The 18002-nt window shown below is 36.2% G+C and overlaps 1 protein-coding gene across 6 annotated transcripts in view; it reads right to left on the bottom strand.

Annotated features, from left to right (window-relative positions):
* CNOT2 (CCR4-NOT transcription complex subunit 2) overlaps positions 1 to 18002 on the bottom strand; it is a 115981-nt gene that overhangs the window by 72053 nt on the left and 25926 nt on the right. For 4 of the 6 annotated variants that reach the window (XM_082635921.1, XM_082635926.1, XM_082635923.1 and 1 more), the window contains exon 3: positions 314 to 386. In XM_082635921.1, coding sequence (XP_082492047.1) covers positions 314 to 386 — 73 coding nt within the window. Of the gene's footprint in view, positions 1 to 313; positions 457 to 18002 lie in introns of all 6 variants that reach the window. The other 2 variants (XM_082635925.1, XM_082635924.1) reach the window with 1 other exon arrangement.

Genomic DNA, 18002 nt, shown 5'->3' with positions numbered 1-18002 from the left:
AATCTAAGTTTTGACACAGATATACACACCAGAAAATTTATGTTCTGACACTAAAAGAATATATATACATTTATTATAAGAATATATATACATTATTTATAAGAATAAATATACATTTATTATAAGCATGCTTTATTCTGAAAAATGTTCCCACTATTTCAACTGTCAAACCCAACATACGTATTTTTAAAATTATAACCCCAATTTTTCAAACTCAGGTGTATCCAACCTGATTCCAATTAAATACAACATGTTAAACAGTTCATGTAACTATATGACCGACAGAAAAAAGGAAAAAAAGTTTTGATCTTACCTGGTAGTTTCTTTTCTCAGATAATGTATGTCCATCAGTCCTCACCATAGAGTCGTGTCCTTTCCTCACAGTACTGGAGGCAATCAAATAGAACTGTCACTCAAGGGTCGTGTCACAGGAAGGACCGCCCACCAGTTCTCCCTCTAGAGTGGAATTATCCAAAAGCCGTCAAAATTACTAACATGTAAACATATGAACAGCAGCAAAAATATCCAATATGATACATAGAAAACAAAACCAAAAAGTACTCTTTTTATATCCTAACTGATCTTCCTCTTAACCATCTAGGGAGGGCTAAACTGGCAGATGTATTTTATTTGAGATAGAAGTTATTAAATATGAAAACCTTTCCCTTCCAATTAAAACTGTCTGCCAGACCTCACACATAGAAAGAAACTTACAGTGAATAAAAATGGAGTGGACAAAAAAGTTCAGCCCTGAATTGACACATTTTTTTTCTTTTAAATAAACATCCTCCTCTTAGTCTCAGAAATGTTCAATTAATTCAGATTCAGTCATTTAATTTCAAATCCCTCTCCTCAAAATGCTTAGTTATACAGCCGCTATTCATTCAGTTTATGAGGTTTTTTCCTATGCCATAAGACGGGAATTCATCCTATAATGTTAGGATGATTAATCCAGATGCAAACCTAACTTAATATTCTATTAAAATTTACTCCAATGAAGAGTAGTGGGGCTTCCCTGGTGGCGCAGTGGTTGAGAGTCCGCCTGCCGATGCAGGGGACACGGGTTCGTGCCCCGATCCCGGAAGATCCCACATGCCGCGGAGCGGCTGGGCCCGCGAGCCATGGCCGCGGAGCCTGTGTGTCCGGAGCCTGTGCTCCGCAACGGGAGAGGCCACAGCAGTGAGAGGCCCGCGTACAGCAAAAAAAAAAAAAAAAAAAAAAAAAAAAAAAGAGTAGTAACACATGTCAACTTTCTGGAAGCCTCTGTTCTTCAATCCTCCAATTTCATGCATGCGCTAATAGAATTTGCTTTTTTACATTAGGGTAGAAAAATAATGGGGCTTATTTCTTAACCTGGACAGAGCTAAATAAGTCCAAAACGACTAGGCACTGTAAACCCCAGTTACAAAAAAAAAAAAATCAATCACCGAAGCAGAGGTAATAGTCTCTAGAGATGCTAACTCAAAAACGTAAACTGAAAATGAAAGACCAAAAATTCAAAAGTGGTATCTACAAAGAATTTGTAAATAGTTGTTTTTAAGACTAAAGTCTTACTTTTACCTTTACCTAACTTTTAGTAAAATGTTTACCCCAGGAAAGTAGTAAGTTAGTATACCTACTGAACAATAGTTGCTAACCACTAAAAATTATATTCAAATTTAGAGCAATTATTTAATATTAGACAAAATTTACTTTCAGAGAGGATAATAAAAACATCTAATTTAATTTTATAAGAAGTTATGAATCAATTTTACTAAAACCAATAAACATGCACATACACGTACACATGGATTACGTCTAAAAAGCAATCTAGTAAGAAAGTCAGAAAATTTTTCAAGGAAAACATTAAAAATTAATATTATTAGATTTAAGTTTTAAAAAGAATTCATGTACTGAAAACCTACACTCCACCTCCTCTCTTATGCCTGATCACAAGTTAGTGGGTGCTATATACTTTTACCTAATTTTGACCATCTTGCATTGTAAATGTTTGGCTGAAATACTTCAGAGATGCCTGGCTCTATGGCAAAAATGTAAATGTGCATTACCAAATTTATATGTACTACTGGAATTAAATGTCTCTCTCAAAAGTAACAACGGAGAAAGGTTTTTTAAAGCATAAGTATATTTACTGCTATAAATATAATCCTAGCAAGGAATTAGGTTATTCATAAAGAAAATCTATCTACTGAATTGGATGTTCAAGAATCGTTAAGTGACATACATTTAGCTCCAACTTAAATGTTCATGACTGTCACAAAATGAGAACAAACCTATTTATTATGCATCCTCTAAACAACATTAACCCTGTTTTAATGTATTTTATAATATTAAGAGAGTTTAAAACAGTACTTGCTTTACTATTAACATGTTCATGACAAGTCTGAATTCAATGGACAATAAGTGTAAAATTTCAGTTTTTTCTTAGAAAATAAGCATGTTTTCCTTCTTAAATAAGTTTAAGAATAAGTTTAAAGTCCATGCACTATCTTCCATTTGTACCAGTTTCATCAAAAGATATGTTAGAAATCTAAAATCAAGCAAAGCTATTCTATTTTCAACCGCATAACATTATATATATATATATATATGAGATAATTAGGACTTTATATGCTAAATAATATAATTAAAAATATTTAATCTGTACATTAATATAATTAAAAATATTTAATCTGTACCAGATTAAAAAATATTAACTTTGGAATACTATGGATTTAGTACAAAAGTAAAGCTTGTTTTGTTTCCCCATCTTGGGATAACTTCAAGTATTTCATGGCTTAGGGTTTCAAACAACAGCCACTATAGGCATACCTCCAAGATATTGCAGGTTCAGTTCCAGATCACAGTAGTAAAGCAAATACCACAATAAAGCAAGTCATACAAACATTTTCGTTTCCCAATGCATGTAAGTTATGTTTACACTATACTGTAGTCTATTAAGTATACAACGGCATTACGTCTAAAAAAAACAATGTATATCCCTTAACTAAAAAACATTTTATTGTTAAAAAATGTTAACTGTCCCTGGAACCTCCCGTGAGTCATCATCTTTTTGCAATACTAACATCAAAGATCACCGATCACAGATCACCAAAACAAATATAAGAATAATGAAAAAGTCTGTAATATTTCAAGAGTTCCAAAATGTGATGGAGATGTGAAGTGAGCAAATGCTGTTGGAAAAACAACACCCACAGACCTGTTTGATGCAGGATTACCATAAACCTTCCATTTGTAAAAACACAATAGAATAATAAAGCACAATAAAGCAAAGTGCAGTTGTTAAGGGAACCACCGACAGAAACCTCCTGCCCTGGCCAGACACGACAGTAACCACTTGCTTGAGTTATCTTACAACAGGAGGTCCTGGTAAGGAACACAGAACTAACAAGCTACCACCAACCGGAAGAATTCGGGAAAGGTCAAAAGGAGAGGAAACACCAGTCCATATGTCCTACCAACCTCCCAGAATCCTTCTTGCTGGAATCCATCTTGGCTGAACGACGCGTGCAACACCAGGAAGAACCCTGAGTCAGAATGATTGGCCAGAGACAACCTGGAAGCTAACCCCATCACCATAAAACCCAGAGACTGCGAGCCACGTGGGAGAGCAGTTCTCCTGGGTTCCCTTACCCTGCTGCTCTCCACATGGGCGCCCCTTCCCAATAAAGTCTCTTGCTTTGTCAGCACATGTGTCTCCTTGGACAATTCATTTCCGAGTGTTAGACAAGAGCCCACTCTCGGGCCCTGGAAGGGAAGGGGTCCCCCTTCCTGCAACACAATGAGACAAGATGTATGCCTGTATGTGTTCTAACCAATATAGGAATCAACATTCTATACTGAACAATAACTAAAAATCATTATCTCCTTTCAATAAACAAAAGGAAAAAGAAATGAAGGCACTCTATTTTCTTCTGGGTAAACATGAAAAGCTAACATTTGTCACCACTATCGTATATTAAACAAAGATGCTCAATAACAGATTGTGTTGATACTCATCATATTAGGAATGAAAGGACAGTGAATAGATAAAAAAGGATGTGAATATATGTGTGACACAGAGAATATGTGAAAAGAAGAAAACATGAGAACATGCACCCTAGGTACCTAAATTTGTTAAAGTTTATGCACTGCTTTTCCCACAAAGTCCTATAAATATTTAAAAAGTCAGAAAAGACAAATATTTATAAAACTAAAATGAAATTTTCTATAAGGCAGGGATACCTTCCAAGACAGAAAACTACCTTCCTACCTTAGACAACTAGAAAACTAGAAAAAAATGTATGAAACAATGATTTTCAGACACTGAACACCATCTCAGGACAGAGATCATCAAGAGAACAAAACAAAAGTAAGCTCTATTGCCTGTAGAGTTACAAGGCTGAAACACAGGGAGGGGGTTAGGCGTTGGAACCCAACTGACACAACAGTCTCACTGAGTTAAGGAAAAAGAGTTCAGAGTTAGGGGAAACACCAAGACAGCTAGAATTCGCAGGGCAAATGGAGAGAAGGAAGCTGCAAAGAGCTCCAAAGATATGGAGAGAGATTCCCCTCAAGGTTTTAGCTAAGTAATGATCTGTGCATGCATGTGAAAAAACTACTGAATCTGAAGAAAAAGCCTCTGAAAAGGAGTAGTCAGAACAATCCCCAGAGCTCATGTTCCCATCAATGAGAGTAGGACCTCTTAACACACAGGATACTGAATAAAGTTCAGAAGGTAATGAAAACCTCAGTAATGAAACCAAATAAGCTTTAAACTAAAGTATGTTCTTGACCAGCACTAAGAGAGCTTAAAACCAAGCCTCAAAAAGATCAAAAGAATTCTAAGTACCATAACTGAACCCCTAAACAAAGCCCAACAATATTTAAAACAATACAACAAAAAGCATCATTAAATAATGTAAAATTAAATGTTTGGCATCTAATCAGAAACACTAGCCATGCAAAGAAGCACGAAATACAACCCATAACAAGGTGAAATATAATAAATGGAAATAAACCAGCAATTATACAGATGATAGAATTAGTGGCTTAAAGAGGTACTGTAAATGTATTCCATACATTCAAACAAATAAAGAAAACTATGAACATAATACCAGAAAGGCAAGGTATCGGGGCTTCCCTGGTGGCACAGTGGTTAAGAATCCGCCTGCCAATGCAGGGGACACAGGTTCCAGTCCTGGTCTGGGAAGATCCCACGTGCCGTGGAGCAACTAAGCCTGTGCGCCGCAACTACTTAGCCTATGCTCTAAGAGCCCGTGAGCCACAACTACTGAGCCCACGTGCCACAACTACTGAAGCCCGTGCACCTAGAGCCCATGCTCCGCAACAAGAGAAGCCACCGCAATAAGAAGCCCACGCACTGCAATGAAGAGTAGCCCCCTCTCGCTGCAACTAGAGAAAGCCCTGAGCAGCAACAAAGACCCAACTCAGCCAAAAACAAATAAATAAATAAATTTTTTAAAAAATTAAAAGAAAAAAGAAATTCAAGGTATCAAAAATACCTAAGTTGGCAGAAAGAGGAATTTTTTATGGTGACAGAAAGGTTCTGTATCTTGCTTTTGGTGGTAGTGGTTATACGACTGTACACATGTGAAAATTACCACAGAATGATAAAAACATACAAAAAAGTGAATGCATGCAGAAAAGGGTAAAGCGAATTAATTTGCAGTCTAATAAGTTATACCGATTTCTGGTTTGGATAATGCACTACAGTTATGTAAGATGACATCACTGGAGGAAGATAGGTGACGGGCATATGGGACCTCCTTGTACTATTTTTGCATCTTATGAATTTATAATTTGAAAGTTAAAAGATTTTTTAAAGGCTCAAACTGTTCATCTAGAGATAAAAATTCAATATCTCTAATTAAACATGCACTGGATAGGATTAATAGCAGATTAGATACTCCAAAAGAAAAGCTTAATGAATTGAAGACATAGCAATAGAAAAAAATCCAAAATTAAACACTGTGAGAAAAGAGGCTAGAAAAAAAAAAAAAGGAACCATGGGACAATGAACAGTGAGATATCACTAGGGACAGTGAACTGTTGGGCAATATCAAGCAGTCTAAAATTAATGTAATTAGTATCCCAGAAAGAGTAGAAGAACAGGAGGACAGAAAAAAAAGGCCAAACTTTCCCTAAATTTGTTGAGAACTATGAACTCACAGATCCAATAACTTCAAAGACCTCTAAGGAGAGCAAAAAAACACACTTCATCATTTGACAGTCAAACTACTGAAAAACAGTGATAGAGAAATCATAAAGCAGCCAGAAGGGGAAAAAAGAATACATAGAGAAACAGAGATAGAAATGATGGCAAACTTGTCACCAAAAACAATGCAAATCAGGGGAGAGGTAATCAAGTTTTTTCTTGCCATGAGGGGTGTGGGATCTCAGTACCCAAACCAGGAGGGACTGAACCCGGGCCATGGCAGTGAAAGCCCAGAATACTAACCTGTAGGCCATCAGGGAACTCCCCTCAACATTTTTTTTTTTTTTTTGGTACGCGGGCCTCTCACTGTTGTGGCCTCTCCCGTTGCAGAGCACAGGCTCCGGATGCGCAGGCTCCGTGGCATGTGGGATCTTCCCGGACCGGGGCATGAACCCGTGTCCCCTGCATCGGCAGGCGGACTCTCAACCACTGCGCCACCAGGGAAGCCCTCCCCTCAACATTTTTAAACTATAGAAAAAAAATATAAAAAACTATCAACCAAGAATTCTAAATCTAGCTAAAATATCTTTCAAAAATGAAAGCAAATACATTTGGAAGGGTTTGGCAGTTTTTTATAAAGTTAAACATAGACTTAACATACAACCCAGTAATTGTGCCCCTAGGTATTTACCAAAATGTACTGAAAACTTATGCTCATACCAACACCTATACGTGAATGTTTATACCATGTAAGATGTTCTTCAATAGGTGAATGGATAAATAAAAACACATCTACACAACAGAATTCTATTCAACAATTTTTTAAAAAGCTATTAATTTATGCAACAAGGATGAATCTTAAATTCACTTGCTAAGGCAAAGAATCCAGACCAAAAAGGCCATATAATGTTTCTATTCATGACATTCTGGAAAGGCAAGACTATAGAGATAGAAAATAGATCAATGGTTGCCAGGGAACTGGAGGAGTGACTGACTACAAAGGGGACACAGAGGGAACTTTTAAAGAGATTGAATTATTCTATATGGTACTGGAGTGGACACAGATGCTATGCATGTCCTGAAATCCATAGAACTTCACAACATGAAGAGTAAAGCTGAATGTATGCAAATCTTAAAAATCAACTAGGTTAGAAATACAGAACTGGCAAAAGAGTAACTGTATTACAAATGTATGACACAGCCACACTGAAGGGGGTATGGAAAATGGTGCTGGCCTAAATAACTTTGGAAGATGGTATTGTGACTGGTAACTGTAACAGAAAAAAAAAGAACTCTATATAAACACTGTGTTCTGGTTGGTAAAGTGATTCCTTACAAGGCTATGGATTAGTAATGCTGAAACAACTATACATGTCTACTGAAGATAAACAATAAGTAAAATAGATGGTGGTTGGTGGGAGCCAGATTTCCCACTTCAGGAAAGTTACAGGTAAGCAAGGAGAAAAGGCTAGAACGAACTATGTAGTACCTCTATTGCTATCAGTTTGTTCTCAACTACAAAACACTTTAAATATGGTAACCATTCAGATTATTAGAGAATGGATCATTTCACTGGTATGTTGTATGTTGCTTGAAAACAAAAATTTATAAAATGCTAGGTGATTAACAGGTATGTCAAAATTGTATTTTAAAAGACAGGCTTGATGAAGCAATATTTAAAAGATTTTTAAACAATGTAAACAAAGCTAATTTTTTAAAGCCTCCAAATTGTACTGAATATTTGCAAATAACTAAGTCAAAAAACTAATCTTTTTAACAGACTGGTAACAGAATTAAATTTCAAGAACGCAAAGTAATTCATGTAACACATGTATCACTAGTGTCTACTCATGCAATAACTTCTCTCAAATTCAAGATACTTTTAGAATAAAGTTACTGAATATACCAGTATAAATGATAAAAGAATAAACATTTTACACCTTCTTTTCTGTTGAAAACCCATGAAATAGATTTATTCATGCTATCAGCTTAAAATCTGACAAGAAGCCAGTAAGAGGGAAAATATAAACCAAATCTTAATTAATATAAGATAAGCAGGCTTATTCATCCTAGGTGTTTCCTTAAATCAGAGGCTAATAAAAATTCAGCACCTAATATTATCTAAATAAATGGTAACTGAACCCCAATTTTTCTTTCAAAAAAAGATTTCTCAAAATAAGAAATCAATTAATGAGTAAAATTTCTAGAAAATACTTAATTGGAGAGAAAAAATAATTAACTTTATTCTCCAAATTCTATTAAATTTTGGATGTCATCGTCATACAAAAATATACACCTTGAATGGAACAATAACCAGAAAATCTGAATTCTAGTTAGTATTAGCCTGATCAGTTTCTCCTCTCTGGCTTCAGTTTCTTAATCTGTAAAATAAAGTCATCAATTTAGATGATTTTTTTTAATGTGTGCAGCTCCAAAATCTTTTATTTTAAATGTTCTGTGTCAAAGTAATCCATTTAGGAAAGTGGACAATTACAGTTGATTTTTTTCCATGTTTTCTTTTTTCCTCCCACTTTATTGCTCAATAGTACTTTACAACACGGCCCAAATATTTTGGAGGTTGGGAATGGTATCTAAATAAACGATTTTAGGGACTTCCCTGGTGGTCCAGTGGTTAAGACTTCACCTTCTAATGCAGGGGGTGCAGGTTCGATCCCTGGTCAGGGAGCTAAGATCCCACATGCCTCAGGGCCAAAAAACCAAAACATAGAACAGAAACAATATTGTAACAAATTCAATAAAGACTTAAAAAAAAAAAGATTTTAATTTGGTAGTCTTTACCAAACTCAACTTTAAGCTACAATGTGAATTTGGTTAGGTTAAGAGAGTTGAACCCGTTGTTGGGCAGGTTTTATTTTCTGATATAGAGGATGTTATATTCCAAGTTGGCTATTAAACACACTACCAGATGTGACCAATTTCACTGGAGCTCAATAAAAGCTGAAGTAAATGCACTTAGCATTATCTTTAAAATCTTAGGATTTCTCAAATTCCAGAACTATGTTAAGCAACATTTTCTTGTTAGTAGGTAGGCTGCAGTTACAAATATTTTATGAACTATTTTCTGAACTAATTTTTGGTTCGATCATATAGATAAATGTTTTCAAAATTCTGAGTTGATGACTTGTGTTACATATAAGAAACGTGGGCAGACAAAATAAAAATAAATAAAACTCAGGCATTTCTGTTTTATACCAAACTTAGTCTGGGAAAAATGCCACATCAACTAAAAATAGTTTTTCTGAATGTTTTAATAATACATGTTTCAAGAGTCTATGACTAACATGTAAAATGAAAAGTTGCCTACATTTACAAATGAAAACAAATAAAAATAAATCAACACTATTCTTTTGAAATCAATTTACTCTCTGGTTGTCATAACTTAATGTTTTGTAACTTAATTTTGTGTGTCTTCTATTTTCTGTACTGGTAGCGTTCCTGATGCACTATTTCTTACATATCTGTGTAGTTCTGTCACATGTATTTCAAGGAGGCTTCTAGGTACCTGACACATGGAATTTACTGTGAGTAATAGACAGTAGATCTATCTGTCTAAAAGGCGCAGCATCTCGAATCATAATTCAAAAAGAGTCATGTACCAAAATGTTCATTGCAGCTCTATTTACAATAGCCAGGACTTGGAAGCAACCTAAGTGTCCATCATCAGATGAATGGATAAAGAAGCTGTGGCACATACATACAATGGAATATTACTCAGCCATAAAAAGAAATGAAATTGAGTTATTTGTAGTGAGGTGGATGGACCCAGAGTCTGTCATACAGAGTGAAGTAAGTCAGAAAGAGAAAAATAAATACTGTATGCTAACACATATATATGGAATCTAAGAAAAAAAAAAAAGAAAGGTCATGAAGAACCTAGGGGCAAGACGGGAATAAATACACAGACCTACTAGAGAATGGACTTGAGGATACGGCAAAGGGGAGGTGTAAGTTGGGACAAAGTGAGAGAGTGGCATGGACATATGTACACTACCAAACGTAAAATAGATAGCTAGTGGGAAGCAGCCGCATAGCACAGGGAGATCAGCTAGGTGGTTTGTGACCACCTAGAGGGGTGGAATAGGGAGGGTGGGAGGGAGGGAAGCGCAAGAGGGAAGAGATATGGGAACATATGTGTAACTGATTCACTTTGTTATAAAGCAGAAACTAACACACCATTGTAAAGCAATTATACTCCAATAAAGATGTTAAAAAAAGAAAAAGAAAAAAATAATAAATAAAAGGCCCAGCATCTCAAGACAGAAATTTTCTACTACCAAGTCTAAAAAGTTCCAAATAAAATGAAATACAGGGCTTCCCTGGTGGCGCAGTGGTTAAGACTCCACACTTCCAATGCAGGGGGCACAGCTTCAATCCCTGGTGGGAGAACTAAAATCCCACATGTCACGCGGCACAGCCAAAAAAATTAAAAAAAAAAAAAATTAGTCTCACAGTCTATTAGAAGGGACATACTGGTTCTATTAATTCAACAAAGGAACTTGTGTAAGTTATAATCTATAAGTCGAATTCCTACTAAATTCATGACAATTAAGCTCACCAAACTACCTCATTAAAAAGTTGCTCTTAACATAAATCTAATAAGTCAGTTATATATTAAAATAAATTTTTTAAATCGCAAAACTAATTTTTTCCAGTTTTCATAAGAGTATTAAGATAAAGCTTAAGGGCTTCCCTGGTGGCGCAGTGGTTGAGAGTCCGCCTGCCGATGCAGGGGACACGCGTTCGTGCCCCGGTCTGGGAAGATCCCACATGCTGTGGAGCAGCTGGGCACATGAGCCATGGCCGCTAAGCCTGCGCGTCCGGAGCCTGTGCCCCGCAACGGGAGAGGCCACAACAGAGAGGCCCGTGTACCGCAATAAATAAATAAATAAATAAATAATAAAATAAAGCTTAAGGACTTCCCCGATGGTGTAGTGGTTAAGAATCCACCTGCCAATTTAGAGGACATGGGTTCGAGCCCCGGTCCAGGAAGATCCCACATGCCGCGGAGCAACTAAGCCCAAGCACCACAACTACTGAGCCTGTACTCTAGAGCCCGCAAGCCACAACTACTGAGTCCGTGTGCCACAACTACTGAAGCCCAGGTGCCTAGAGCCTATGCTCCGCAACAAGAGAAGCCACCGCAATGAGAAGCGTGCACACTGCAACGAAGACCCAACACAGCCAAAAATAAATAAAATTTAAAAAAATAATAAAGCTTAAGTAAAAAGCAGAAACAAATAATTACACCCCTCCATTTAAAGAAGATAACATAGTGAACACTAACTAAGCAGACATTCTCCCAACTCCTCAAAGTTTATTTTTTGTAAAACACAAAGGGGCAACTTCTGGTACAGTTTCTGGCATGAAAGTCAAGGGAATAGCCACAGATGCTCTGCAAAGCACTGATACATGAACATCTAGGGCACTAACACAGAGAGGAAGAGACAATAGGCATATTTATAGAGGATAGAAATAGGCTAAAGGATTTACACTGTTTTTAATCACAGGATGCACATCAGAATCACCGAAGGTTTTTTTTTTAAGAAATGTTAATGTCCCCTCCCTTGCCCCTACTTTAGTTAATTTGTCAGGGATGGAACCTGGTCAGCGGGTGCTTTTTAAAGTGCTCCAGGTGATTCGAATGTACAGCCAAGGTTAAGGCTGTCGGGTTAAGACTTTATAAGAAAGTGAAATTCAAAAATGTTTTCATCTCAGTGTAAGTACTAAGCAAAAAGAAACATATAAATTGAAGGTAGTATATAAGAGACTGTACAGTTCCTATGCACGCCAATGCACCCTTTCCCTGCCTCTTACTCACTCTACTTCTGAGAAATAATGCTGGGCCTTCAACAGTAATTTTTACACTGTTTTTTAAGCACAAGATTTCTTTTGTTGAAATACATACATTGTTAGTGCAGAAGCAAATAATCAGAAGTAGATTACAGTAAAACTTCCTTATTACAAGAAATTTCTAATAAAAAAGTTCCTCTAATATATTCAATACTTAGGTTTTAAAAATGTCCACTATCTTAACATTTCTTCCTAGAAATGTAATATTAACTATCATTTGCCAAGCATTAGGCACTTTGCAGTAAATACTTTATATATAATTTCTTTCAACCCTCAAAATAATTCTATAAGGTAGATATTGCTGTCTCCTTTTTACAGATGAGAAAACAAACTCTAACAATAAGGAAATAACACAAGGTCAAGAGGTAGTTAACTAAGCTGGAAGTAACAGGGCCAGAATTTGAGCTCTTGTTCACTTAACTTGAATTCAAACTTTACATACATATATGTATATATACATATACACATGCACACACATGTATCTCATACCAATTATGGTTTCATGAAGAAAATGTGATATATATATATTTCTTCATGAAACCGTAATTGGTATGATACCATATAAATATCATAGATACATCATATACATATATCATACCAATTATGGTTTCAAAAAAATGAAATCATTTCTGGAAATTCCAGCTGTCAAATAATACATCAATTCAGAAGTCTCACTATTCTTCTATAAGAAGGAAATCAGCAATGGGGTGACAAGTAACAGACATTAATCAGCTGGAGATTCAAAGTTCAGAAAGACCCCTATCAGGAAATAAAGTACCCACAATATCCTTTCACACTGAGCTTTAGACCCTAAGCAGAGAAAAAACAGGCACTGTGTCACAAGGCAAACAGCTAAATTGTTTTGTTAAAGTTTTAAGGCTACCAGATTACTATCGTCAACTGAGGTCTCTGTGTCTATCCCAGTCACAGAAATGAATAAATTCAATGTACCTTATCTTTATTCTTTATACAATTCTCTAAGAAGGAAGCTTCAAAATGCCTTAAAGAAGTCCAGTTTCTACATCCTTCTGAATTTTTGCATATGTTTTCTACTTTTTAAATTGCCTCTCTACAGCAGACACTCCTGGTTGACTCCCTAACAGTCCAGTCCTTCTCCCTGTGACTGCCATAGTTGTTCAGTGGTTCAAGCTTTCCCACATGACTTAAGAGGAAATGTTGATTGATTTAAGTAAATATGATAACGCTACCCAACCACCCCCATGCCCCTGTCAGTAAATGATTTGGGTAAGGGCATTTGAACCAACTCTGGCCAGTGAGATACTAGGAGAAAGGGGAGAGGAGAAATCTGATTGCAGGATTTTAGGAAAGGAGAGAGAGACAGCCCCCTTTGTTCCCCTAGATATTGTTATATCAGGCTATCACATTTAGAACTACCTACTATAGCCATCTTTCAACCGCAAGAGAGCTAGCTTGGGGAATTCCCTAGCGGTCCAGTAGTTAGGACTCTGCGCTCTCACTGCTGAGGGCCCAGGGTTCAATCCCTGGTCGGAACTAAGATCCCACAAGCCGCACGTGTGGCCAAAACAAACAAACAAACAAACAAACTAAACCTGTGGAGAGTTAGCTTAAGGAGAATCTCACTCTCTAATAATGGCAGAACAGAAAGATGAAAAGAATTTGGCTCTGGCCTTAATCACTTAGCTGTTGCGTTAACCAACACACAAATGACCATTCCTCCAGAGACATGAGAAAATAAATTTTAGTCAGTTGAACCAAAAGCTTCCTAAACCTTTAGGCTTATCCACACCTTATCCTTTAGTAATTTTTAAACCATTTTATGTAAAGTCTTTCCAAGGCATCTACCTTACTTTTCCAAAGCATATACAAACAGCTTAAAACAATAGTTCTTTCTATACTCATATTTCATTAGCTTAGATCATACTTAAACTAAAAATTGTATTAACACTGGCATAAAAACAGCTGATTCTTAGGGTACATGAGTAAGCTAGAGTAGTTCACTAGCTGTAAGTGCTCAGAATACTCTGAACTACAGGAACTGAAAGCAATGGTTTAAGAGCATGTCACTTCAGTGGAGGCTTGTTAATAAGGACATACGTCACCAACACATCTCTGCATGTGACAGATTCTGTATATAACAAACATATATTCTTCTTCTATGGGAGGTGGGGGGTGGTGGTGGGGAGGCAGTTAAAAAGTCCTACAAAAAAGCCTAGGACATATGCTTCCAGGAGAGAAGATTAGAGTAAACCTAGAGTCAAAGAAGTAGGAGTATGAGTCTACTTAGTCTCAACTCCGGCCAGGTAGCACTGTAGTAAGAGAACACAGAAACTATAAAGAAACTTTACAACCTTTAGTTGTTTTACTGCTAATGAATTAAGAATAATGACAAAATGTACTATTTGCTTAATATGCATAACAGCCAAGTTCCATTTTATCATACGTCCTATTAAGAATAACTATAGCAGTGTGCCATTGATAAGGGGTATTTGTATTCCCTTTTATGAAATACTAGCTAGACAAATTATTTCAAGTAGAAGTTTACCAGACTTTCTGAAACAATTATTCAGTATTAAAACAGCCAAATATCCTTGATACTAATAATCATATTCTTTTCTAACTTCCTACCAAAATTATTTAAGAAGCTTTACTATATCCCAGGTAGTAAATAAAGACTCAATTAGAAATGCCCATAAGAAACAAAGAACAAGAGAATTTATTTCTGTAATAAAAACTCCATTTGTACAGACCCTGGGGTCAGAAACCATGTTTCCAAGTTATTCTCCACAGTTATAAAGCAATGAATAACACAAAGTTACAGTAACATTCACATCTTTAATAGTAATATTCATTCATTGAGAAATGTATTTAATATTTATTAAGCACAATTTACGTTTACCTAACACACAGTAGACACTCAATTAAATGTCTTCGCAGACTGGGACTTCCCTGGGGGTGCAGTGGTTAAGAATCTGCCTGCCAATGCAGGGGACGCGGGTTCGAGCCCTGGTCCGGGAAGATCCCACATGCCACGGAGCAACTAAGCCTGTGTGCCACAACTACTGAGCCTGTGCTCTAGAGCCCGTGAGCCACAACTACTGAAGCACGTGCACCTAGAGCCCGTGCTCTGCAACAAGAGAAGCTACTGCAATGAGAAGCCCGCGCACCGCAACCAAGAGTAGCCCCCACTCTCCGCAACTAGAGAAAGCCCACGGGCAGCAACGAAGACCCAATGCAGCCATAAATAAATAAATAAATAGATAGATAAAAAAAAGAAAATGTCTTGCCAGACTGATAAGAACAGGAGTTTTTAACCTGGGTTCTAAAAATATTCAGTTTGTTGGGAATTCCCTGGCAGTCCAGTGGTTAGGACTCGGCACTTTCACTGCCGTGGCCCAGTTTCAATCTCTGGTGGGAGAACTAAGATCCTGCAAGCCATGCGGTGCGGCCAAAAAAAATAAAAATAAAAAATTCAGAGTTTGTTGATTGAACGCAGAAGGTATGAACTTGGATGGAAAAAAGTTACATCTTTATTCTACTAACCTCTAATTGAAATTTGGTATATCTTTAATTAAAAATGTAAGTAACATGGGGGGATGGTGGTGGGATGAATGGGAGGTTGGGATTGACATATATATACACTAATATGTATGAAATAGATAACTAACAAGAACCTGCTGTATAAAAAATAAATAAAATAAAATTCAAACATTCAACAACAAAAAAAGTAAGTGATAATCATCAAAAAGACCACAAATAAAGGATATGGAGAAAAGGGAAACCTTGTAGTCTGTTGGTGGGAACGTAAATTGGACAGCCACTGTGGAAAACAGTATGGAGGTTCCTCAGAAAACTAAAAATAGAACTATCAATGATCCAGCAATTCCTGGGTATTTATCTGAAGAAAATAAAAACTAATTTGAATAGATACACCCCCCCTATTTTAACAGCAGCATTACTTACAATAGCCAAGATAAGGAAGCAACCAAAGTGTCCATCAACAGATGAATGGATAAAGTAGAAGTGGTGTGTGTACACACACACACACACACACACACACACACACACACACACTAGAATACTACTCAGTCATAAAAAAGGATGAAATGTTGCCACTGGCAACAACATGAAAAATGAACCTGGAGGGTATTATGCTTAGTGAAATAAGTCAGAGAAAGACAAATGCTGTATGTTATCACTTATTGTGGAATCTAAAAATAAAACAAAGGAATGAATATAATAAAACAGAAACAGACACAGAGAAGAAACTAGTGGATGCCATGTAATTCTATGGGGAGAGGGAAGAGGAGAGAACAAGAAAAGGATAGGGAATTAAAAGGTACAAACTAGTAGGTATAAAATAAATAAGCTACAATGATATATTATACAGCATAGGAAATATAACCAATATTTTAGAGTATCTTTAAATGAAGTATAATCTACAAAAACTTGGAATCACTACGTTGTACAACTGAAACTAATATATTATAAATCAACTATACCCCAATTTTAAAAAGTGTTAAAAAAAAAAAAAAAAGTAACCAACAAGCCACAGTGGTATTACCTGTGATTTTGTTACCGTTAGAAACTACAGATATTTTCAAAACACTTCAGTTGCTTCAAATCTCAAATTTTCATTTATGTTCATTACTAGCCTAAAAATTACTATACACCATTGGACATTGTTGATATGCACATTACTGAATTTATTTATTTGATATTTTAAAAACCATATTCTAATATAACTGGTGTCCTCATAAGCATGTATATTTAATTTTGCACACCTAAAATATTGAAAAAGGGTCGACATGTGTCACCAGAGAGCCACAGGGGTTCATGGCCCAAAAAAGGATAAGAACACCTGGGTCAGAATTTCAGGGCAAGAAGAATAAGGTTGTTTGCAGAGGATAACAGAAAGCACAGCAAATCAAGAAAAAGAAAAGGCCTCAGAGCATATTCAGTCGAAACTTCTTGTTTTAAAGATAAAGAAATTGTGGTCTAGTGGGAGTGTTGAAGGTCACACACACAGCTAATTAGTGACAGAGCCAGAGAAAACAGAATCCAGGTTTTCTGGCTCAGGATCCAAGGCTAAATGAACTTTGATGTGACTTGGCTATAACAAAACAAGATAGGGCAAAGACAACTCTGCACAAGACACAATTCCTTGCACTGAATGCATAGAAATAGCCAAATACCTGAATATTCCAAATGTTACTAAAATATATTGTTTCTCCCACTTTTCCTGAAACATCTACTTCTTGGTCTATTTTCCCACTTTATAGAGAGACATGGGTAAAGTGAAATTTTTACTTCCCTCCTGATCTATGATAAGTACAAGAGCATAAGCACAACAGTAGATATCAAATAACCGCTAGTATCAATATCAAGGAAAGAATAGAAAGCAGAGACTGTGACAAACTGGAGAGTCTGTGAACCACCTAAAGAAGGTAGCTGCTACTATTCAACTCTAGCTAAATGCTATCAAGAAAAGAACCGTCAACTCAGAATTGTAGATGGAACAAAAGTATCCTTCAAAAAATAAAGGTGAAATAAATATATTTTCAGAAGAAAGAAAACTAAGATAAATCATCATGAGCCAACCTGCTCTAAAAACAGGAAGTTTCTTTGGACAAAGGTAAATAATGAAGCTTAGAATTTCCTGAATGAAAAACAATAAAAATGGCAAATATGTGGGAATGTATACTAGACCAGGAAACAGCAAACTTTTCTGTAAAGGGCCAGCCTGATGATAAATACTTAAGGCTTTGCAGGCCCAAAAGTCTCTGTTGTGATTAATCAATTCTGCACTTACAGCACAAGAGAACCCACAGACAATACATAAACTAAGAGCTGTGGCTGTATTCCAATAAAATTTTATTTATAAAAGCAGGTGGCACGCTGTATTTAGCCAATAGTCAGTTTGCCAATCCCTATTCTTTTCTTCTTAAATTCTTTAAAATATGTGTGATAATTTAAAGGAAAATTTACGTCACTG

Source organism: Mesoplodon mirus, assembly GCF_964341445.2.
Source record: "Mesoplodon mirus genome assembly, chromosome: 11".
Taxonomy (NCBI): domain Eukaryota; kingdom Metazoa; phylum Chordata; class Mammalia; order Artiodactyla; family Ziphiidae; genus Mesoplodon; species Mesoplodon mirus.
Note: the sequence above shows the minus strand (reverse complement) of the source record. Positions and strands in the feature narration are given on the sequence as shown.